Source organism: Elephantulus edwardii, unplaced genomic scaffold (assembly GCF_000299155.1).
Source record: "Elephantulus edwardii isolate Elephantulus edwardi_28Jun2011 unplaced genomic scaffold, EleEdw1.0 scaffold00042, whole genome shotgun sequence".
Lineage (NCBI taxonomy): Eukaryota > Metazoa > Chordata > Mammalia > Macroscelidea > Macroscelididae > Elephantulus > Elephantulus edwardii.
The window spans coordinates 13842194-13867835 of record NW_006399792.1 but is presented as its reverse complement, the minus strand read 5'-3'; the positions used below and the strand labels follow the sequence as shown (position 1 = coordinate 13867835).

Genomic DNA, 25642 nt, shown 5'->3' with positions numbered 1-25642 from the left:
TTTCATGTTTGATTTACACATGTGGTAACCCAGTGGATGGTCAGCTGTAAATTGATATCAACTTGATGACAATGAATTTACACATTTTGCATGTGTTTAATCTGGAGTCACATTCAATAGTATGTATAACATCATTCCTTTGCAATCTTAATCTTATAAAAGAAATCTGAAAGAAAACTGACCTCAGAGAACCTGAGAGAAGTCCCTTCTCAGTCTCAGCTTGTGCACAATCTTAATAAAGTTGTGCTTTTTAGCCTTTATCTCAGTTTACCTTTACTGACTCTACTGACACTGGATAATGGACTCACAATTTTTCAGGCAACATGAATGCATCATAGAAGAAAATAAAAATGTTCCCAGGTTAGCCACAAAACATAAGAATGGAGTTTTATGAGATGGAGAAGAATGAATTGATTTTGTTGAGTCCATTCAGGTCACGAAGAGAGGTTAGGATGGGCGGGGGCGGGGGGTAATCATATGGTCACATAATTTGATGGGAGGAAGGGAGGAGTGCAAGAAATAGCAAAGACCCAGTGTGAAAAATAATGTATACGGACTTTGTAAATAAAGCAGTAAAAAAAAAGAAAAGAAAAAAAAGGCACCTTCCTTGTAGCAATGCTTGACTTACCTTCTGACACATGGGAAACCAGCTTCCATTACACAATACCTTTCTCACGGGAGTGGATGCTACATGCTGTTACCTCAAGCACACCATCGTCTCCTTTCATGTGCACTCTGATTATTCTTAGCCTTTGTTTCTTTCTGATGCAGTTACCCTTTCCCCCTTCCTTGGACAGCTCAGACTATTTGTTGTTGTTGTTGTTGCCGACTTAACTGATGTGAAGCCAAGGCTGGATGAAGTAAAGGAAGGTCCAACAAGGTTAGCTCCTCATTCCTTCCACAAAGTATCTGGGTCTCCATTAGGTCATCTGGGCTCTGGTTGCAATAAAGTAATACTTACTATTAGGAAAAATGTTATTAGTGAGACTTCGGTTTGGTTAGGGACCTCTCAAATCATCGAGGAGTAACTCCTGAGGACCAAGGCTTGTCTGATGCAGGCCATCATCTTTCTGATCACTTGCCGTAATGGATGACAGAAGAATTAATGCCTTTGAGCTGTGGTGTTGGAGAAGAGTACTGAACATCCCATGGACTGCCAAAAGTACCACAAATCCTTCCTGGAAGAGGTGCAGTCAGAGTGCTCTTTGGAGGCAAAGATGATGAGGCTTCGCCCAACATACTTTGGGCATGTTGCTAGGAGGAGCTATTCCTTGGAGAGGGACAATGATGATCAAAAAGGCTGAGGGTCAGCGAAGGAGAGGAAGACTTTCGACCAGGTGGATTGACATGATGACTGCCACAATGGATCATGCACAGGCTAGGACAGGGTTCAGATCTGTTGTTCATAGTGTTGTTGTGGGTCATACTTGACTCAAGAGCACCTAACAACAACTATTATAGTGGAAGAGAAAAGAGATGGTCAGCCCAAAACATCCATCACAGGAAAGCCCTCTGAAACTCTCTGGGGTTTTAATGCTTAGATGAATTAAGGAAAAGAAAACTTTGTTTTCTATTGTCCTTCATAAAATCTTGGAACAGGCCAACTGCAAAAATCTTTAAGGGTTTTGGTGCAAACTGAGGCACATGAAGCAAGGGCGCATACAGGGATTTTGTGGGTTGAGGGGTCTCCTGAGGTACCTGGGGATGCTTTTTCTCTCTCTTCTGCTCTACCTCTCCCACTATATACCTATTGCATCTCAGTACACTAAAATGTACATTCCTGGCCTCACCTCTACAGTGCTGGCGCTCCCTAGCCCTTGTCAAGACAAGGTAACAATTTGAGAAAGCTTGTAAAGATCCCTGAAGCGAATAAAGACTTGGACAGAGGCTTCCTGGCCCTGATCTTTCTTTTTAGTCTTTTGAATTCTACCTAAAAAACCCACAAATAATCATCTGACTATGAACTGATCCTTTGCTCTAAGGTAAAATTCTTTCTCCAGTTTCCTCAAAGACTTAGGAGACAGGAGAAAAGTGAGCTTTACTTAGTGGAAGCTCCAGCTCACGCACGCGCAGCGCAAGGCAGGCTGTAAGTCACATTTTTGGTAGGGTGGTAGTGGAGGGCTGGTGTGTTTGTGTGTGTGTGTATGTGTGGTTTATGTTCTGTTTTGTTTTGTTTTATTTGCAAGGGGAGTGTGTTTTCAGACAAGTGGAGCGGAGTGCAAACTAGTCTCTGTAGGGCAGTCTACTTGCACTCTGCGGTGGGGGGGGAGGAGGGGGGGGGCGAAGCTCACACACCTTCTCCCCACCCTTGCTTCCGGAGCTGGGAGAGCACGGAAATTAGTGAACAGTGCTGCGCACCAGTTGCTTACAGCAGCCCTTTTGACCTTGACCAAGCTTTAGGGGCTTACGAGTGAACAGCAACTGTAATGCTCCAACCAAGGGACTTTGAGTGATCTACTTTTCTGGAAAGTCGCCAGAGAAAAGTGGAATAGGTTTGCGCTCTTGTTTGGGAGTGCCGTTTACACCCTGGAAGTCCTCGTTATCTGGTACAGTGAAAAGAGGCTTTTTCCCCGAACCTCAGATTGACTGGGAGCCTGGCTTCACAGAAACCAGCTGCGCGGCAAGTGGCAATTGAGGCAAGACGCAGTCGGGGCAGGCGCAGCCTGGAGCGGTGCTCCCTCTGCGGAGGCGGGGTAGGAAGGAGGTTGATAGCTCAGCGTATAGATAGGCGGGTTCTTCTGTTTTAGGTCTTTATAAGACTTTTTTCTCATGACTGAGATGTATTTCTAATACTCTTGTTTCACATTAAAAATGTAAAGTAACCTACCTTCCCTGGTCTCGCACACTGGTGTCAGTTCTGTTTAAAGCGCACGTGTATGTGCACACATCCCCTCTTAAGAGTGCACTGAAGCTGAGAATCAGCTCAAGGTCCCATTCACTAAGATCAAACCACTGCGCACAGGACAAGAACTGGTCATTTTCACTTCCCTCCCTCTCTGATCCTGGTGATCTACCCTGAGGCCCCAAAACGTGCGCCAAGTAAGGATCCAAGATGAGATAGATCCAAGTAAGTGCCTTTGAGCCCTTCTTGGACCATCTCTAGCTAAAGACATGTTTCTAACTCGGTTGTTAGAAGGAAGGTGTCCTTTCAGTGAGAGTGGGGCCTGCGGAGCTGGATGGAAGAAGAAAAGTGAGAGGACCCATTTAGCTCTGGAAACGTTGGCCTCTCTGGTTTGGAGACGCGCGGCAGATGGTTAATCTTAGAAAGATTACCACTCTCCCGTTCTCTCAGTCAACTACTTTGGTAGAAAGAGGAGAAACAAACAGCTGGGGTTGTGTTGGAAAATTTTTGTCGCTTTAGGCATGGACAGTAGACCCGTCCACGTAACCTTCCAGCCACACAGATGATGCCATAAAGCTTAGCCACTCTGTCACATGCTTTACCAGCAGAAGGCGCAGTGCCCATGCTCGGCATCCTGTAATGAACCAGTCCCGGAAGGAGGTAGGTGACTTCAGCCAAATGGACCATTCGGAGGGCCACATGCCTGTTCTGAATGTCCACTTTGAGGATTGTCGGTCTGCCTTCCAAGCAGTTAAGACTGAAGCGTGGGGCTTAGACCTAGAAGGGGGATTCAACCCAGAACAGCATCTTACATTTCATGGTCAAGGTTTCGTGCCCTATGGCACACATTTATGGGTGGTTTGCGTTCTTTCACCCTGTGAAGTGGATTTCCTGGGCTGTCCAGGTAACTTTGGAACTACCCTGCTATTTTTATTGCCCTGGCCAGGGAAGAACTCTGATCCTGAAATCTATGTTTTTTATATACTTTTCATTATCGAGATAGGAAGGTTTACTTGAGTACTCGGTAATGGATAAAATCATACCTTTTGATTAACTTCTGCTTATACGAATTGATCTTCCTGGGTGAATATCACTGTCTTTTTATTAAAATAACCAATCCATAATGTATCAGAGCCTAGTATAAAGCTTCAAATAGGTCTTCATACAGAAATATTCCAAGAATGCAAGTCAGGTATGCTTCTCAGATAAATGAGAGTCGAGGCGCTGCACACAGGGAAATCCTCCATTCTCAGATTTCCTGAGGTTGAAATCCGGCTTAAGTCATTAATCATTCATTGGGGTCCATCTTCAGTCAATGGAGGCTCTGAGTAAGCCTAAGGGAGCCAGTAGCTAATCCTTCCTGCCACTGGGGACCCCAGGGCAAGAGAGGACAACCGGTGCCCAGACCCTACTCCTCTTGCCGGAGTTTGAGCGTCAGTGTGTCTCTGCGGTCACCCTAGAGAACCCAGACCCCAGAGCTTCACAGATGGGAAAACAAACTCAAATGCAAAAAGCGTTCTGCAGGACTGAGAGTTTCCGCCAGGAAAGCAGTTGGGAGTGTGGCGTCACGTTCAGGATAGCTGTTTAAAAGCTATAATGAACACTCTTTGGCTGTTTAGAGAAATCAGTAACAATAAAAATGATACCAAAACCAACCTTCTCCCCCAACCTGGCCACAAGAAAGCCTTCCCGAGTTACAATGTGAATCCCAGTTTTTCTGGGCACGTCCGAATACCCAGGCAGGCACTGGATGTACGGAGATTCCGGGAGAGGGGCTGCAAGAGCGCGGTTCTGCTGTAGAAAAAGGGAAGGGAACTTGGCAATTGGGTCGCGCGCCATTGGGCACGAGTGCGTTCCTGGGACGCAAGTGTTTGGTGGAGATCGGAGAGGAGGAGAGAAGGGGTGATGCTGGGTAGCACCCCTTTCTAGCTTTCAGCCCTCCCCCTTCCCCTCCCGCGGCTTCCCTTGAATTCAACTGCTTACGCGAGGCTGGATTGCGCGTGGCGTTGGCTCAGGTTTGGGGGTGGGGGTGCCCGGGCTGCGCGTGAGAACTGCTGGGGTGCGTGGCCCGGGTGTGGGCGCACCCAGCGTCCAGGGTGCAGCTTTGCTCCGCCAGCTTCTCCTCCCACTCACTCTCTCCCATCTCCTCCCTCCTCTACACCCCCGCCCCCGGGGCCGCGGGGCTCCCTCCCAGGACTGGCCAGCCAGCGAGTACACAAAGCGGCGGGTGAGGGGAAGCCTCGCAGGCGTGCACGGAGCAGTGAGATCACTGGCGTTATAAATATCCCGGTGCCAACGCTGAGATCCGCTCTGGTGGCCTCTCTTGCTCTCTCGCTCTCTCTCTCCCTCTCCCTCCCTTTCCCCCTGAGGCTATGTCCACCCGGTGCGGCGCGGGGGGCAGCGCCAGAGGCACGCCGCCGCCACACGAGGGCTACGGAGCCCAGAACCAGCCTTGCAAGATGCACTTAGGACCCCCGCGGCTGGAAGAATGAGCCTGTCCTTCTTCCTCCTCTTCTTCCTCAGCCACCTGATCCTCAGCGCCTGGGCTCTCGGGGAGAAGCACCTCGCCCCCAAAGGGCAACCAGGACCTCCTACCACTGCCAGGAGCCCAGAAGGCACTAGTGCCGCCCCGAACTGCAGCAGCGCAACGCCTGCCTCTTCTGCCTCTTCTTCTCCCGCGGGTTCGCTGAGCAGCCAAGGAAGCGGCTTGGAACAGAGCAGTTTCCAGTGGAGCCCCTCGGGGCGCCGAACCGGCAGCCTCTACTGCAGGGTGGGCATCGGTTTCCATCTGCAGATCCACCCGGATGGCAAAGTCAATGGATCCCACGAAGCCAGTATGTTAAGTAAGTTGCTTGCTTTTCTACAAAACTGGTCCTAGGCGAGCGATTGGGGAAGGGGTCAGCTCATTACTTTCTGGGGGTCCTTCTCAGAGAGCCTGGGTTAGGGGAACCCTTTTCCTCCCTCCCAGAGTCCTGGAAACAACAAGGAAGATTGGACAGAGATGCTTACTTATGTGCGGGCGCACATGTACCCCGCATGTTGGCAAGAGGGCAGATTCCTTAGGTATAAGTTACCCAGGGACTGGTACACACACACACACACACACACACACACACACACACACACACACACGTACCTTATTTTCATTTCACTTTGCCATGGCCCCAGAGAGCCGTGCCTGGAGGAAAAACAATAATCTCAAGTCTTTTCCTGCTTCAGTTTCTAGTTACCTTCTGTTTATGATTCAGGATTGCGTTTTTCATTAAGTATCCAAGGACATCCTCTTCTCTGCCCCATAACTGAATAGTTAGTTATTTTGCAAGAACCGAGCATTCCAACCATTTCTCCTTCTCTCTATATAGACTTATATACATGTATATATCTCACATATATGTATGCATGTCTTATGTATATATATACACACACACACACATATAAGCACTTGGGTACACTATGAACAAGAGGTTTACATGCATGTAAATTATATATATATTTATATATATAAATCTCTCTCTATATATATATGTATCTATATATCTCGTAGGGTAGATCAGATATCCTCAGCTTGTGATCTGGAAAACTGGACATTTTTAGAGAGGAAACCTGATGGACATTTCAAATGCCTAATTAGAGTGGAGATCCACAATGATCAGCCTCTTAATGCCATAGCAGCACCTTGTAGGAAAGAGTGGGCCAGTCTAACATCAAGGACAATTATGAAGAAGTTCTTTATTTTAGAAGAAACCTCAGAGGAGGTTTACTACGGTGCAGTTGTCCATATAGAATTTTTCTAAAACTTTCACTTCGCAAGCCCATCCCTTCCTTCCCTCCCCCTTTCTCTTTTCCCCACCCCACTTGCGTTTTCCTTGGCCATTACCTGCCCTCTTCTGTTCCACTCATGGCCTCCAGTAGCTAAGGAGGAGGATTTGGGTTGCGTGCGTGGCGATGCCGATCTTTGCTCGGCTGCATCGCAATTCCAGAAGAGACTGTCCACCAGACAGGACCACAGCGGGGCCTCTGTGATACCCAGGGAGAAAGGAAATGGGCTCGGGAGGTAGCGCTGCTCACCTCACCCGCCCTCTAGCGAAGCTCCTGGGAGTACCCATTTCACCCTTTCTCAGACCTATGGCCCCAAGGTTTACTAGCCTTCCCTTTTCTAGTCTCCAAGGTCTGGCAGGCAAGCTGGCAGCCTGGAGTTGGTGGTGCGCTCGCTCGTTCGTGCGTAATGCCTCTGGGAGTCTGGCAGCAGGGTGTGGAAGATTCAGAGGTTCCTAGGAGAGAGGATCCAGCCACGTCCTCTCACTTGTCCTCGTCTGCTCTTTTGGACTGTGAGGTTTTAGCTGTGTTGAGGTAGGCTGGAGCTCTGAGAGGAGAGAGGACCCTTCACACATAGCCTGAGGAGTCAGAGAACCTCGCACACGTTCCCTAACTTCCGTAGAGGAGCCCACTCCCGCGTTTTAAGGACATTTCATTCACATCAAGTAACTTCCCCTTCCCCACCCCCTCTTTAGTGATAAAGGCAGGGTCTGCTGGGGTGAAGGGAAAATTTCCAAGATTTCAGGATCAGTGGAAGTTACATCCATCTTAGGATTTCCATTTGTCACACTCAAGTCTTTGCTCCATCAGAGCTTCTTCCTTACCGCCAGCAGTCAGAAATCCTTTCTCTTCTAGGAAAACTTTCTCTGTTCTCTTCTTAAACTTCATCCCAGGAACCAGCACTGACAGAGTACAGTGTCTGCATTCTAAAGGAAAGACTAAAAAGTTAGCATGTGGCACCAAGTCGCAGCCCAAGCCCAGAAGATCGTGTCTGGGGTGTGTTTTGGCTCTGGGGATCTCTGTGAACAAAGCTTATTCTCTCTATACAATGTATGAAGACTAAGTTAAAATATTTGGAGCTTAGGCCTTTAAAAGGAGAAGCTGTAGAAAGGAGGGCACAGATTAATAATGGATACACTTAGTGATAAAAGAAAATACATTGACTTGCCACAAGTATATTCAAGGCACAATTCATTTTAAGATCCATGCTGAAATACAGAGATCGTTTTCTAAGCAAAGTCTGGATAAAAGTCTTAGCTTTTACTAACCTGTTCTTAATCTACTCCACTTTACAAAACTCACCAGATTTTAAATTTCTGCATGTCTTTCACGTTCATTCATTCATTCATTCATTCACTCATTAACCACAAACAAGATACTACCTCACCCAGGTGGCATTTTGGTTATGTTTGTTTTGGTTTGGCTTTTTCCTTCCATAGATTTTTCTTACAGAGAAAAGTTTAAATGTTTCAATCACAGTGATTTTCTTTTAGTGATAACTGGTGTGTTCAGTGCTGTTTTACCTTTAAAACACTTACATTGTTTTCTTATATTGTTTTTTTAAATAAATATTTCATATTTATTAAGATGAAGTGGATTTGGGGAATATATAATGAGTCTCCCTGCTTACATAGCTGTGAAAGAAATATTTGCCAGCTTGCTCAATTGGTCACTTACCTGTTCAAAAGCAGGATTAGTAAGTATCATGCTTAGAATATTAGAGGAAGAATTTGTCTGCTTAGAGTACATGAAGAAGCAGTTGTCTAAATCTCTAGAACGCTCAAGAGAGAGTTGGGTCACAATCACAGAGAGTAAATCTGCATTTTGCCTCATCATGTAATTCTGTTCTTAGTTAACAGTGGTGGAAAACTCATTCTTTAAGTCATAAGCTTATTACTATAGGAAAAAATTCAAGCTTTGACACAAAACCACATTCTAACAGATTTTGTATAAATCCAATCATTGTAATATCTGTCAGATAGGAAAAGAAATGTCTATATTTCAGAACTGTCATTTGATATTACATTCCCCTTCCTCAAATCATAAATACCTTTCATTTCCACTAGCAGAAATAGTCTTGTTCCTCCATTTTTTAAAAATAATTTGTTTAGTGTAAACATAATATCAACATTGCATATATTATATGATAAATGTCATTTCCACAATGTAATAGCTATCTAAAATTTTGAAGACAAAAAAATGAGATCAAATTCACTGCATACAGACCTTTATTTTGGGTAAATACTCAGGAAGGATGCAGAAGTAAATATAAGAAACTTTAAAAAGAGCTTTGATTAAATAGAAGCAAATGCAAACATTTCTGAGGTTAATAACTGATATCTTAAGTGCCTGACTGATAATTGTGGTCAAATTTAGTGGCTCAGACGTCTCAGCCTCTCAGTGGCAAAAAGGCAGCAGTCTTCTTCATAAAGATTTACAGCCTTGGAAATCACATGGAGGTATTTCTAGCCTGTAATGTAAATCAGAACTGACTTAACAGCAGTGGGTTTGATTTTGGATAGTTTACATTCAATACTGCTGTTGGCTTGTCTTAGGCTGCTGAGAAATAAGCAAGTAGGTCATTTCCAAAGTTAGAAAGGAAACACTTAAATCTATACACAAAAGTAAAATGTTTCTATACACAAAACTAAAACATAAAAATCTAGCAATGTACTTTGGCTACATAGTTGTTGTTAGGTACCAGTGAGTTGGTTTAACTTAGAGTAATCCTATATACAACAGAATAAAATGCTGGCTGGCCCTGTGCTATTCTCGTAATTGTTTCTATGTCACTCTGTCAACTGATCCTGTTGAAGGTCTTTCTCTTTTTCACTGATCCTGTACTTTTCTATGCATGATGCCCTTCACCAGTGACTGGAACTTCCTGATACCATGTTTAAAGTACTAAAGATAGGGTACTTCACTTTCAAGGAGTAATTTTTACTTTTAAGGAGTATTCTGTCTGTATTTCTTCCAAGACATCTTTGTTCATTCTTCTGCCAGACCATAATATATTTAGTATATTTCACCATCACCATGATTCAAAGGCTTTAATTCTTCTTCAGTCTTCTTTATTCGTTATTCTCCTTAAAGACGCATATAAAGAAGCAATTGACAGTGCTTGGGTCAGCTACACCTTGTTCCTCAAGTTTACTTCTTTGCTTTTAACACTTTAAAGGATGCAATACATGATTTTATTCCCAGACACTATTTCCACGGGTATTGATTTGGGCTCCAAGTAAAACAAAATCTTTGACAATTTCAGTATTGTTTCTATCAGGATGCTGATTATTTGTTTAGTTTTGAGGATTTTTGTTTTCTTTATGTTGATGTGTAATCCATACTGATAGTTATAATATTTGAACTTTGTCAATAAGTACTTCAAGTCTTCTTCACTTTTAGCAAGCGAGATGTTATGTGTCATGTGCAGGTAACACCTTGCTAATGAGCCTTCTTCTGTTCTTGATACTGTGTTCTGCATAGAATCCTGTTTTCTCAGATTATTTGCTTAGTGTACGTATTGAATAAATATGGCAAAAGGAAAGAATCTTGATGGACCCCAGTATCCTCTTGATCAGTTTGAACGATTGCTTCTGGTCTCTCTCTTTGTAACGTTCTCCATATTTTTTTGTGACTTATATAGTCTACCCAAAACATCTAATTTTTCTCTTTTTTTTAAAAAATCTGAATCTACTATCTACCTTAGTGTCATAAAGAATTGACCTTTAGGTATTCAACTAAATCTAAGTAGATCAGAATCTATATCTGCTGAATTGAAAAACTCAGGTAAAAAAAAGTTATTATAAATTTAACCAAAGAAGACTGTTAAACCACATATTTTAAGACTAATTTTATATGTTGTCACAAAATATTTATTACTTAGTAGAGAAATATTTTAAACCATTTCTCTTTGGGGATTTCTAGATGACGTGTTTGTAGACTCTCACTGCATTAAAGATCTATATTTTTCTATACTTTATCCATTAAAAAATTAGAAGAAAGGAGAAGAACCTATCACTGTACCAACCACTATATTTATGTTACAGTAAAATCATACGGAGAGGAGTTGGCCACATATATTAGATACATGTGTTTTTACTGAAATAAACTTGCTTCAGAATTCATGACTGTTCCAGTAAGGGGATTTAATAATCTGTACTCACCCAGAAAGATCCTAAGATATTCTTACCTTTTAAATTCTTACCTTATAAGAATTTCTCCAACGTATGGATCCACCTGAGAGTTGAAGAAAAAATAATGACATTTGTCAAGAACTTATCTTTTTTTGCCTCTTAACTGTGGACATTCTAGTAAAGATAAAACACTTTAATGTGAATTAATTTATATTGTACTCCACTCTTAAGGGAAAAACACCATGTAAGAGAATTAAGGCTTGTGTCCAAATTATGAAGAGTTCCTGAAAGAGAAAACATAGGCCATTAAAGAATCAAAAAAAGCAATCCAATATAGTGAATATTCATTGAATATTTGTGATTTCTGAGGCAGTGTTGTCCTCCCTTAGTTTTTTTTATTGACAATTAGCTATAAATTAGCAACATATCAAATATTTTGGGCATGTTGCTTAGAAGGGACTGTTCCTTGGAAAGGAGTATCATTCTTGGAAAGGTGGAGTGTCAGAGAAAGAGAGAAAGACCCTGAATGAGGTGGATCGACAGTGCGTGCAGCAGTGGGTTTACGTGTGTTAGAATGGTGAGGATGGTTCAGGATCTGCCAGGCTTCAGATCTGTTGTTCACAGGGCCGCTGTGAGTTCTGCTTGACATGATGGCACCTAACAACAACCATACTAGAAGCCATAAAATAAATTATAAATTCCATCAAATGTATTAATATTGAGTCCTACCAATGCTTTTGTTGTTAGTTGCCATCTAGTGATTGTGGTACTTATGTATAACAGAATTGCCTAGACCAATGCAATTCTTTTGATTTCTGATATATTTGAGTCCATTTTTTGGTAATGATAAAAGTGTGTGTGTGGGGGAACTGACCCTTAAAAAATGGTTTTACACAAATATTTCCTGAGAGTTTATATATTATTTTATGTACATAGAATGTTTTCCTAGGGAGATTGGTCAGATAAAATCAAGAGTCTATTATTTCTTGGGTAAGGATAAGAAATTGAATGTTGAAACTCGTAGATTCTGCACTAATACTCAGTCTAGATTTAAAAAAGACATCACAAAGTCGCTGCTTTGAAAATGATGATCTTAATAGCGATCTCAGTATTGCCAGAACAATTCTTTGATATTACCTTGTCTATTTTTCTGTGTTCTTCAGAATATTAAATAGATAGATACATATAAAAGTAAAGTTTTTTTGGCCCTCAGTGTAATTTTCTGAAATCCTTTCATTCCCAGGCAAAACATTATTTTCATACTGCCACTTACTTGTAAAGAAACCTCGGTGTATCTAATAATATAATGGCATATTCACATATATTATTTCATTTCTTCCAATATTTCTAATTCATTTTGATGGGATTTTAGATCACATAAACACACAGAAGAGCAGACAGGCAATATAAAAGTTAAATGAAAAGAAGTATTCTTAAAAACAGAATACCACTGTATTAGGTTTTCTGTCAATATGTGGTATTTGCACTGAAACAAATATTACAGAGCCCTTTCATTGTTCTATTTTAACTGTTAACATGTAAAGATATATAACCAGAGTTTTATATTTTACACTGCCATGTATTTTTTCATTAATGTAATTTACATGACTAAACAATTTTGCAAGAATATAATGTAAAACAATCTAGGATGAGGGATAAATTGAAGGTAAATGTATAGCAAAATCTCCCCTTCTGTCAATTCTAGTGTCTTGGTAGTATCTATTACTATACACTAATACACTTTTTCTTATTCTCTCTTTCTCTTTAAATACACTTGTATGTATACTATTCACAATCACCTATCCCAGATTTAAAATATCCTAAACTGCTATTGCCAGTCTCCTTATCATTCTTGACATTTTGATAGAAATTCATGCTTCTGTTGTTACTGTTGTACCGTGGAGTCAGAACCGACCCGTAGCTGACCCTGTGGCAGGTTTTCAGAGGCAGTTAATCGCTCAGGAGAAGATTGCCCATCCTTCTCTCGCAGAGCACCTGGTGAATTCGAACCCTGTGCCTTCAGAATTGCAAGGCAGATTCTTGCTTAGTGTGCTTAACTTTCCAAAGCATTCTGTGTATTTTGTTACTATTTGAGTAAATGCTAACTATGTCTTTGAAATCCTTTAGTACAGATTACAGCCAAATAATTTGCAAAACAGAACCTATTGTAAATAACATTTTGTTGAAAAGGATTCATGGGACACTGATTTTTCAGAAGATTTTTACCAAAAGTGATTGTGGTTCTTTCCCCAATCCTCCCCTTTTAAAGAAATATTATTAATAAGTTGGTAGCTGCAGTTTCCCTAAAATATATTTTCTTTACTCCGGACTGAGAACATTTATAAGAGAGACAAAACAAAGCAAACCAATCTCTTCTGTTATACTCTTTCAGAAACTTCTTTAGTATTTAAAAAAAATAATAGTTACCAATTATTGTCACAAATAGAGGCTTCATAATACATTGTTAAACAGTCAACATAAATATTAATATATGTTGTTGTTATGTGCCATCGAGTCTCTTGCAACTCATAGCGACCCTATAAGTACAAGAGCCCTAACCGCCGCTCTATCCTGTGTCAACCGCGCCTTCTCCGACACACTCATTCCCACCACCCCAATCACAGAAACGATACATCTCATGGAGGGTATTTAAGTATTTTATAAGTGTACACTGTTGTTGTTTTTGTTAGGTGCCGTCGAGTCGCTTGCGACTCAAACCCCGTATTTGGTAAATTCAAATACTGCAGAGAAGGTTGACACATCAAGAAAATCTGGTGATTTTTTTTCTATTCAGCACAAAGTCCTCTGCAGAACCTTACATAGTAGACATATGTATAGGTTTAAATTTTTACAGAATGAAATATTAAAATGTCCCTTCTTCCATTTTTCTAGGACAGAATTCTTTTTAGCTGTAATAAACTGTATTCATTTGTTCTCTTTTCTAATTTGATGACAGAAATTAACAAAACATGTTTTTCACATATTCATTTGCATTATAAATGTATTTATATTAAATAGATTGAATTACAATTAAATGTGGACTTTTCATTTTTCCTTCTTAAAATACGAAGAGTGATGTGTGATTTTCTTGATCCAGTGGATATGGCATTTCAAAATAGACATGGGAGTAGGGCCATTGAGTTGACAATACTAATTGTGATATATAAAATGTAAGAGTATATCGTAAAATATTTCTTTATTTTTTTGAAAGTTATTAAAAATACAAGATGTTCCAAATCATACTCCATTAAACAATTCATTGAACCAATAATCCTAAATTATTTGTTATGCTTCCAGGATTTTTTTTAAATATAGTCTTAAAATTCACTGCTCACTAATTGAGGATGGTATTCAAATTCTTGTAGTATTTTTTACTTGAGAAGAATTTATTTTATGTAACTATGTACTATTCTCAAGGCATTCAAGAATTAATTTTGAATATACACTTTTTAGGCCTTGGTGTGAAAAGTAGAAAATGACATTTTACAGAAAAATCATAGATGACAATTTTTTTTAAATGCATGCACCAAATTATCTTTTCATTTCCTTAAAAGCTTACAGATATTTCCTTGTCAAACAATGTGCACTAATAGCAGTTTATTTTTTATTTGTAAGGAAATATAGGACCACTGGTGAAACAGTACCAAATCTTTGAATCTGGAAATAATCTTTTAAATGAACGTTGAATCACTAGCTTATTTTTTAACACAGTGAATGCCATGAAAAACAAAGATGTTGCATACTACAATTTGAAAAATTCTCAGTAATACACTATGGAAAGAATCTATGTGGGAATGTAAATCCTCACAATAGTACATAGAAGAGTCTGTGTTTTATTTTGGGATTTCTGTCATCCTAGGTATTTTGGAAATATTTGCTGTGTCTCAGGGGATTGTAGGAATACGAGGAGTTTTCAGCAACAAATTTTTAGCGATGTCAAAAAAAGGAAAACTCCATGCAAGTGTAAGTAGAACCACTTTTATTTGTTGACAACTTAACAGACATTTTATATTTTTAAAATAGAATGAATGATATTCCAAACTGGTAGAGAGGACAGACAACTTTCCCAGAGAAACATTAAAAAATTATGTTTACTTAACCAATATCATTTTATGTGTTTCTTGTAAGTAATCAAGTGTTTTATTTTCTTGTCACGATCTTATAGAATCTACAAAAACTTCAAGGGCAAGTCTATTTGGAAATTGCATTTTGAAAGAGATTGTAATTCTTTCTTAAATAGGGACCAGCCAATGAAATAATATTGTGAAATAACCTATCAGATTTGAAATTTATGTGTTTTCGATGGTGATTTTGTGTTTTTGCTTAATGGAGCAGTCCTGATGCCTCAGTAGCTAAAGCGCTCGGCAGGTGATGATAAGGGTCAACAGTTTGAACCCAATAGCTGCCCCGCAGGAAGACGAAGTGACAACCTGCTTCTGTAAAAATGTAAAGCTTTGGGAACCTTGGAAACCCATGCGGGACAGTTCTATCCTGTCTTTGAGTTGTTATGAGCCAGAATCAACTTGATAGAATTGAGCAGTGAGTTTTGCTTTGGTACTTAATAAAATTCTTATTTAATTCCTATAAACTATTAATAATACAAAACATAGTATTTAAGTGATACATTTTCATATTAATAAGTATGGAGAAAACACACCAGTGAAAACTTGCCAAACTTCTTAAGAATAAAAAAATTATTTAAACAACAAAAAGAAACACTGAGTGAGTTTGGCCCTTTTCTTTTTCCAACTTCAGCTCTTTGCACATTTCATTTTAACATATTGCATTGTCTTCACGAGCTGCCCTTTGAATACGGCCACATTTGTTGTTGTTGTGACTTTAATGATTAAGTGCCTTACAAGAATTACTTCTCAGCAATGTGAGACTAAACAGTCAACATTTACTATAAAACTAATACGGGAAACTAGATTTACGGAAACACAACATTAAGAATGGAAATAATGAGAATGTTGACACATTTTGAAAAAATGTAACCAACGTCATGGGACAAATTGCACAAAAATTGTTAAATGGGAACGTAATTTATTACATAAAATAAAAGATTTTAAAAGATTACTGTTTAAAACAATGGAAAAGTAATTTTGAATGTTTTAAAAGTATAATTTCCACTTTATTTTCAGACGAGTTTTTTTCTTCTGCCTTTAAGGAATCAAATCCTTATGTGGCCTTTGGTGGTGGTCATGGCAGCACCTACAGGTCCAGATCTGGGTGGAGATGCTCTGTCCTTCCAGGCTTCCTGAGAACTGTTCCTCACCTCCTTGCTGTGAATGGCACAGCTCAGACTGTAGTGCAGATTCACATAGAGCTTTGGAAGCACCTATGTGTCGAAGACACTGGCTTCTGAAATGTCCCTATCGGTAGCTGCTTCTACTGTATTTTGAATTACAGCTTCTTAATTGCCTTGCCTTGGGCAGGCAGCGGACTGTTTGTGCAGCGAATAGGCTGCACGTGGCTGTGGCCCTTTTTGGCACGACCGTTATTTCTCCTTTTCTTCGTCATATTGGAAGCGAGGGTCCAGGAGAGCTAATTTTGTATTTTTAAAATGTTCTTAATGTTATTGATACAGTTTGAAAAGCATTTCCAAATTATTGATCATTTGGAAAATGACACTATCTGGAAGTGTTAGAGCGTCTTAAAGAGAATAAAACCCTTCCAGTCTAGTTTCCGTCACTCGTTGACTTTTCGATGATTTTTACTATTCTTGAAACACATCTCAAAGACATTTGCAATTTTTCTGTAGGGTACCAAGTAATTTCACCTTAGTATATTTGAAAAAGTGAATTATTTTTTAATGTTAGTACTTTAATTTTTGTTTCCTTTAACTGTTATTCATTAATGGAGGTTATACTTTTCCAACTTTCAAAGTGCATTAAAATAGCAACTTAAGGTTGCATAGTGGAATGTACTTGGGGCGGTGGGAGGGGTGCGGGGGCATTGTGTACCAGGGAGAGAGTGTTTCTTTTACTTTTCAAAGAGAGGAGCGAACTGGGATGCGGGGAGGGCTGGGCGGGGAGAGAAGTACAGCAATGAATGAATGGAAAGTCAAAATCTCTGTTAATGTTCATTAAAATTATTTAAAAAATAAAAAGTAACAAAAATAACAACAAAGAAAAATCACTGGCATGAAGCTAATTTGAACTCACGGTGACTCAGTAGAATTGAGTAGACCCTATGAACAATAGATCTGAAACCTTTCCTATCCTGTGCCATCTTCACAATCTCTAACACACCCAAGACACTTGCTGCAATCACTGCGTCAACCCCCCTGGTTGAAGGTCTTCATCTCCTTCGCTGTTCCTCCACTTTCCTAAGCATGATGTTCTCTCCAAATTATATGAGACAAAGCTTCATCATCTTCGCCTCCAAAGAAGACTCTGGCTGCACCTTCTCCAAGACATATCTGTTTATTCATTTGTCAATTCATGCAATATTCAGCACTCTTCTCCAACACCACAGTTCAAAGTTATCAATTCTTTTATTCTTATTCACTGCCCAGTCCTCAGAAGCACAGCCTGAAAACCATAACCTATTCAAGTGCACTTTAGTCCTCAAACTGACATGAGTGCCTTTCAATCATTTGGAGAGGTCACTGACTACAAAATTCCACAGTTCAATACATTTCCTGAGCTCCTTGATACTGGTACCGAGAATGTTAGAAGGGCTGCTAAATGGTTTCAAACTGAAGACGGTTTTTGATTTTGCCACCAAACATTTTAACAACAGTATCACCTCATTCCTTTTAGAATATATGTTTTCATTGTTATCAACTCCTAGCTAACCCTCTAATGGATTCTCAGAGGCTATAATGCTTATTTACGGAAGGAGATTGCCCAACTTTCTCCTGAGGAGATGCTGGTAGACTTGAACTGCCTACCTTTGAATTGGCAGCACAGCTTCTACCCATCAGGCCACCAGATAGTACAATCAGTTGGATAATAATGATTTCTGCTTACAACTTTTGAAAATTCATGGAGGATTTAATTTGTAAGAGTTTTACAATTTCAGCTTTCCTTGTAATCGGAGGGTTGTTGGTGTTATGTGCTGTTGACTTGCCTGTGACTCATAGAGATCCTATGTACAACAAGCCCTAAACCCTGTTCTATTCTGTTCCAATCTTATTGTCTCTGGTACACTTATCCTCATTATCCCAGTCACTGAATCAATCCATCTCATTGAAGGTCTTCCTCTCTTGCACTGTCCCTCTACCCTCCCAAGCATGATGTCCCTCTCCAAGGACTGATCCTGCCTTGCAACATGTCCAGAGTATTTCAGATGAAGCGTCAGAATCCTTGCCTTCAAAGAGCAGCCTGGCTTCACCCTCTCTGGGATGAACTTGTTTGTTCTTCTAGCAGTCCATGGTCTATCCAATACTCTTCTCCAGCAGCATAGCTCAAAAGTATAATTTCTCCTTCGATGATCTCTCGTCATTGTCCAGCTTTCTGATGCATAACAAGGAATTGCAAAGACCATGACCTGTATCAGGCGCACCTTAGACTCTAGACTAACATCATTGCTCTTCTGTACTTTGGAGAGATCTCTGAAATCAGACTTTCCCAATGCAATACATCTTTTAATTTCCTGGCTGCTGGTGCGAAGAGTGTTGATTGTAGAGCCAAGCAAACTGAAGCTGTTAACAAACTCAGTCTTTTCACCATCTATCGTGATGCTACCCATAGGCCCAGCGGTGAGAATCTTAATAACTCTTACAGTAGACATGAGAAACTGACCTATTTTTACAATTTATTTGGAGACTAAATGATAACAGGCATGGGAGAATGATGGGCAATCTCCTCTTGTGTGATTTACAGCCTCTGTAAACCGACTTTTGGATCAGCTTTAAGTCTGTACCAACTCAATGGCTCATAACAACTACAACAGATGATATAATACATATAAAGCACTTGGAACTGTCTTTGGTATACTGTTAAGTGCTTACTATTATCTAGTTTTATTTAATTAAGTATAATGTAAACATAGAAATGTCTTAAAATTTCAGCTTATTGAAATAAGTGATAAATCACTGTTAAATTCCTTGTTATCACTGCAAGAATTGTAAAATGTCTACCTATTTGTTTCCTGAGTTATTATGATCTAGAAAGCATACTACATTGTTGTTGTTGATTGCTGTTAAGTACAACTTATAGAGACCCTATGTATAAAAGTCTTGAAGCCTTTCTGCACCTATCATCATTTATCAAAGTTCATAGATTTTCCAGAGGCATGTTGTTTAAGAAGTGGATGCCACTCCTGCTTCAAAATTATACTATAGTTCTCATAAAAGAATTGATTTTTTTTGCTTTTAAAAACTTATTTAATTTAGGAGGAAAATTCTATACTATCATGAGAAAGTGGCATATGCCCTAAAAATTAAATTTTGTTTATAAAATTAAAAATTACACATAGGATTGAAGACAATTATTAAATACAGCTGAATGTAATAAACAAATGTTTATTCTACTTTAAAGTTTTAGAGAATAAAAGGTCTCAAAAATCTAAGCATCATAAACAACACACAATTATATAAAGAAACTTTCTTTTATTGACTTGTTGGTTTTAAGTAAAACATCATCTTTTTTTTATTTTTGCACTCTGATTTATGTGCAAAGAAATAGACTATACTCGAGCCAGCTTATGAATAATTGCCACAGAAAGGGAAGTATTACAAATGGACGCCAATTAGAAAGGTCAAGCTAAGAGGTTAGGATATGTGATTCCTCTGTCAAATGCAAGTAACAAATTTCTAGAAATTTGACCCAAATGTCTAAGGATGACTGGCTGAAATAATGCAGATAATACAAAAACAGCATCTGTTATTCTTTCTCATCTTGGCAGGCTAAAGTTATTTCACGGGATAATGACTTTTAAGCAGTACAAAGCGAGTCTTGCTCCTGTCACTCACCAAAGCTCTTTGATACAGAAGTCATTCTGATGACTTTGAGCTGAATTGTAGATAAAAAATTAAGCCCTACAATTATGTGGATACTTTTAAAACCAATTGTTAGAACACACTTTTCTTACCTGAGTTTTTATTAGCACTTTTATTTAGATAGAAACAATTAAATTATAAAGTGATTTAATGTTATGAATGCTGAATTTAGAAATATTATTAATCCTAGCAGTTATTAGTTTTATTTCCCCGATGGTTTTATTCTTGTTTCAGTTTTCAGTTAAACATACTGAAATATTTTTGTAACTTTAAGTATAGTTATTTGATTTAGTATTTATTTTTACAAAATTACCAAAAATAGTAATCATATAAACAAATAAAAAAGCCTTTATACTTTTAGAGGTATTTTTTGTTGAGTTAATATATGTATGTGTGAGTGTGTGAGTTAAATTACTAATTGTGCAGAGATATTTAAAAGTTACCTTTCATGTTCTATCTACAAAGTACATGTAATCTACAAATGAAAAATACTCATATAATTCTGGAAAATAATGCTTAATTTATACTGAGAAGTATTTGTAGATAATTATAGATTTTCAAGTTGTCTTTTATATTAAGAAATATAATACCCTAAATTAGGTACCAGGTACATATATTCCCATAGATCTTAACAATCTCTTTTACTTACATTTCATTAGTTAATTAGGTGATGAGAAATTTTAGAGATTTTAAATTCTTTTCCTAAGGTTACACAGCTAACATAACTATCATTTTAATATTTCTTTTTTGTGTATCTTTAAACACTGAACTTCTTGGCAGGTGCAAGTTATATTGTAAGAAGATACTGTTATTAGAACCAGTTACAGTGTCTTAATCTATTTTATGGAAATTATAATAACATGTATAGGTACATATAACATTTTATTAAATATTAAAATATTAATACGGTGGTGTATATTCAGAATGTTTGCAAGACTCTATTTAATAGTTAAGTAAGTAGGTAATTTTAGATTTATAGTAGACACTTTTGGATTTGTAGTTAAAGTTGTAAATTCCCCTTTCCTTTTTAATTACTTGTTCTGTCTTTTTTTATATAGTGCAATACACTTTCTCTTTTTTAATTTTATATTGGTTTGCTCACCAAGTTCTTAGCCATGTGATTCACACTATTCTTTATTCATATTGTGTTTCATACAATCATTCCTATGCGTTATATTTTATAAAAATCAATCACCATTGGACCTTGCCTGTCATTATCCAATCTTTATAGGTCTATGCCCATCCTTCCGATTTCCTGCACCCCATCTCTCCACCCACCAAAGTGTGGAACCCTGTGGTTTAGCCCCTACCTATCCTCTCCTTACCCCTCTGTTCCTATCTCTCATCTCCCTTGGGTCCCCATCCATGTTTTACTAGTTATCCTTCTATTTTTACAATAATGGTCTTATGCAGTATTTGTCCTTATGAGACCAACTTAGTTCACTTAGCATAATATTATTCAGTCTCTTCCAAGTTATATAATATTTTTCAAAAGCTATGATGTCTGACTCTTTTTTAGGAACAACTTGTTTCTAATTTTAGTCTAGAGAAGAAATGATGCGTCCACTAAGGGCCTATCACAGATTTTCAGAAATATTTTTTATTCACGATAATGATGAGTTGCTTAGAGAACTTACAAAAGAGAAACAAAATGCTTTGTTTACAGATGATCAGATGATAAATCTTCCGTGGTGTTTGGACACAAATATGTTAAACAGAGAGACCAACCAAGAGCAGTTAAATTTAGGCAAGATTTAAGCGGATTTCATTTCCACACTTTGTTAATTTAATAGAAGAAATTGTATTTGAACTCTGCATCTGAGTGCACCTTGCTTTCTTGGAGTCCCTAATCTGCATGCAGTTCTCCTTAAAACCTTTCCTGGTTTGTTAGGTGCTGTCAGAGTTGGCTACTCATACTCATAATGGCCTTATGAACAAAGGATCTGAAACTTGTCTTATCCTACACCATCTTCAAATCTTTGATATGCTTGAAACCATTGTTCCAGTCACTGTGTTAATCCATTTTGTCTGTTGAGGGTCTTCTTTCTTTCTCTGACCCTCCACCTTTCCTAGTGTGATGTCTTTTTCCAAGCACTAGACCCTTATGACAACTTGCTCAAAGCATATGAGATGAAGTTTCACCATCCTGGACTCTGAGAAGCACTTGTGTAGCAAAATCACGATCATGCTGATGTTTCCAGCACTTTTCTCAAGTATAAAGATGTGCGCAACTCCTTGGTTGTAGGAATACATAATTTCCTTCTGACGAACTGTAGGATTAGACTGGGTCAATGTACAATATTTGTTCTTTTTAAACGCTTCCCAACTGAGCACCCCTTTCTTTTGACTTTCATCTCCCTGCATTCTTGCCTGTCTGTTCCTGTTCCCTCTTCTTCCATCCTCCAAACCAAACAGGCTTCTTTGATTGAAAGTCCTGTGGACATTCTTGATGGATTTACCCGAGGTGGGTCCATTAGAAGGGTAAAAAGCCTCCTTGAAGTGGTAAGGGAGTTCCTGAGTGTGCAGACGGTTAATGAGCTTGATTGCTAACCAGAGATTGGAGGTTCAAGGGAACCCAGAGACACATCAAAAGAACGAGCTAGTAATCTACTTCTGAAAAACTAGTCATTGAAAACCTTATGGTACACAATTCTCCTCTGATACATGGAGTCCGCATGAGTTGAGAACCCTTGACTTTTTGCTGTTATTGTGGTTGATGGCATCATTAGATTAATGACTTACTGTGTCATCTTACTAGAGTTCTCTGTTCCTTAACATTTCTCATCTAAAAAAGGAGGAAACTGAAAGCAACAAACTATTGGGAAAGTTGATAAATTTAAGTGAGATTGATACATGTGAAACAGAGTAGTGTCTGGAGGATATTGTGCATTTAATTAAAAAAAAATCTTCTATTTCTTCCCAAGCAGCTATTTGATTATTCCCCATTTTCTCTCTTAGAAGGTTTTTGGGAGTCAGGCAGCTGTGGCTATTCAGATACTTAGATGATCTCTCAATCCTACTTACCATTGCCCATTTTGTTTTATCTGGGTCCATATTTTTGTACGTACTGTAGCTTCTCATCTCCTATATTTTCCTTTGTCTCATGGATTGAATTTGAAAGGGAAATTTCCTGGCTCAAATTCTTAAGGAGGCAAGAATTTCCAAAGATCTTAATCTTGCAATTATTTTTTTTGAGCGCTACTCTGCATTTTTATCCTCTAAAAGTTATTAATCCTGAAAAACATGATTATCATGCACTCTTACAGGTTTTTTCCACAAAGATAGCTTATTGTCTACTAAAGATGGAGTGGGGGTGGGAATCAACTTTTTTTAGCTTATTTTAAAGATCCAGAAAGAAGTATATAGTGAACTTTTTTGAATTTCTTGGAGTTTTAGGGGATTGTGTTTGGAAGGAAAGCCAATTGTAGAGTTTGTGAAATAGGCATGGAATGTGTGCTTGATCAGATTTAAACAAATACCAGAACATCCTCTTTTCCTGATTTCAGAGAATGCCAACTAGCTTGCCTGGGTTAAGAGTCTGGAATGGACTTCCTGAGCTGGAACAGAGTAAACAGGAGTGGACAGCCCTAAAACTGGACCTGTTTAGTGAATCTAGAAATGGAGGCTTGGACAATAGCTATTACCATCACTAAAAAATAATTTATTAAGCACTTCACGCTGCCAGTCAAGACTATGAGCTACATAAAACATGTGAAAAGAAATTTCTCTTGCCTTCTAAAAGTTTTTAACTTACATAGCAAAATTGGATGTCTATTAATTCAAGCCCTACTTTTTTCCAGTAAATACTACTTTCCCCCTTACTGTATAAGCTTGGACAAAAAACGTATTTTACTGAAAAAATTTTGGTATGATGAATTGGCTTGTGGTTTTCATGATCTGTTTTTACTTAAAGAAAGAGATTATGTTTTATCTGATGGTTTGAGGAGTGAAAATTTGTTTGCATTAGTCTTTTAACACAGAACAACCCCAGGATAAATATTATTATTATTGCTATTGCTATTATGTGCCATTCAGAACCGACTCATAGATGATCAAAGGAGATGCCCATCTTTCTCCTGCCAAATAGTTAGTGGATTTGAACCATGTTCCTTTACGTTGACAGCACAACTGGCTGACTGACTACAACAACAACAACAACAACAAAAATAGCCTTGATTTGTATGGTGTAATACAAAGAGTTTTAATCAGGAAAACTGACATTAAAGTTATGAAATTTGCCTGGTACCTCATAACTGAAGAGCTTCAAAATATTATTTTTTTAAATATTTTCTCATTAGTTAGATCATTTCTATGCCATAATTCCCAATTGACAATCTGTTCACAACAACTACCTGAATAATAGAACTAAACACTAATAAGTCCAGCACCATCCCCAAGATCAGTTGTGAGTTGTTATTCTGTGTCATTAAGTCGCTTGCGACTCATAGCTACTCTATGGACAATAGCTCTGAAGGCTGTCCTGTCCTGAACCAGTCTCACTGTCTCTGACACACTTAATCCAGTGACTCTATCAATCCCTCTCATCTAGAGTCTTTCTCTCCTGCTCTGTCCCTCTACCCTTCAAAGAATGATATCCTTCTCCAAAGATCGGTTCCTCTTAGGCACGTGCCCCAAATATGTGAGATGGAGCTTCAATGGGAACAATAGTTATAACCCCCAGGCTGATCGCAACATCTGATTTTAAGAAGCAGATTGTGAGACCTTTCTTCCTAAATCTTCTTAGTCTAGAATCTCTGCCGAAACGTGCTCACCATCATAGCAAAAATGTTAACCTCCATGGACACTGAGAAAGAGGTGAATTGACTAGAAACTGAACTGGTTTCTTCCATGGAAGGCGAAAATTCTCCCTCTGAATTTTTACCAAAAAAATTTAAACTCACTACCATCATGGGTTGATTCTGACTCAAGGTGACCTTACAGGACATAGGAAAACTGCCCTACAGAGTTTCCAAGGCTGTGGGGATAAATATTTCTGAAGGCTGACTGCAATATCTTCCTCTCATGGAGTAGGTTGGATCTACCAACTGTTTTTATTAATAGCCTTCCTGTTTAACCACTATATCACCAGGTTGCCCTACTGAATAACCACTCTTCCTTTACTTGTATAGTAATATTCATATGATTGTTTTGAGAATGAAATAACATATAATAAATACAAAACACCTAGAAGCCCACAGTAACCCAATTTTATAGTTGTATTTTTTATTGACTCTTAAAAATTGTATTCTGTGCCATCCTTCACTGACATTATAGTTCATTCATTCATATTGTGGGTTTGTTTTATTTCCTTCCTTAAAACTATCCCACCAATAGAGTTTTAAAATCATCAAAGAGAAAATGCCTATGGGATTTCACCTTCCCTGTCTCAGTAGCACATAGAGTGCTGCTTAAATAAACTATAGTAGGGTTTTACCTTAATCTTACTAAAGCATAGTCTTTGTACACATTTCCTGAGTAATTTTAAGGTAATTCTTGAAGTTTGAAGAAAAGACAGTACCCCCCTGTAGTTGGTATATATCATTATTCCAGCCCAGGCTGATAAATTGTTAAAAGTCAGTTTATGTATAGCCTTATTTGTTTATTAGGAGAAATAGTGTTATAGAATGAAAAAAACTCTGAGTGCCAGTCAAGAGAAAATATGGCCATGCTCCAGACAGAGTAAAACATGGCCATGGTTAACCATGCTGTTGTTACTGTTGTTATCATTATTTACAGTTATGTTGAATTTTGATTCATGTAATCCCATGAAAAATGGGGCAAAATGCTGCCCAGTAGTATGTCAGCCCTATGACTAGTTGAGAGAAGGTCCATTGTGATTCATTGAGTTTTCATTGGCAGATTTTCTGAAGTCCATCACTAGGTATTTCTTTTTAGTTCATCTTA

At 38.6% G+C, this 25642-nt stretch overlaps 1 protein-coding gene across 1 annotated transcript in view; it reads left to right on the top strand.

Moving 5' to 3' along the window:
- The first annotated feature begins 5287 nt into the window (after positions 1-5287).
- The window catches only part of FGF5 (fibroblast growth factor 5), a 29259-nt gene continuing 8904 nt past the window's right edge, over positions 5288-25642 (top strand). The window contains exons 1-2 of the mRNA XM_006885288.1: positions 5288-5685; positions 14651-14754. Of these exons, the coding sequence (XP_006885350.1) occupies positions 5331-5685; positions 14651-14754 (459 nt within the window). The 5' untranslated portion in view covers positions 5288-5330. The remainder of the gene's footprint in view (positions 5686-14650; positions 14755-25642) is intronic.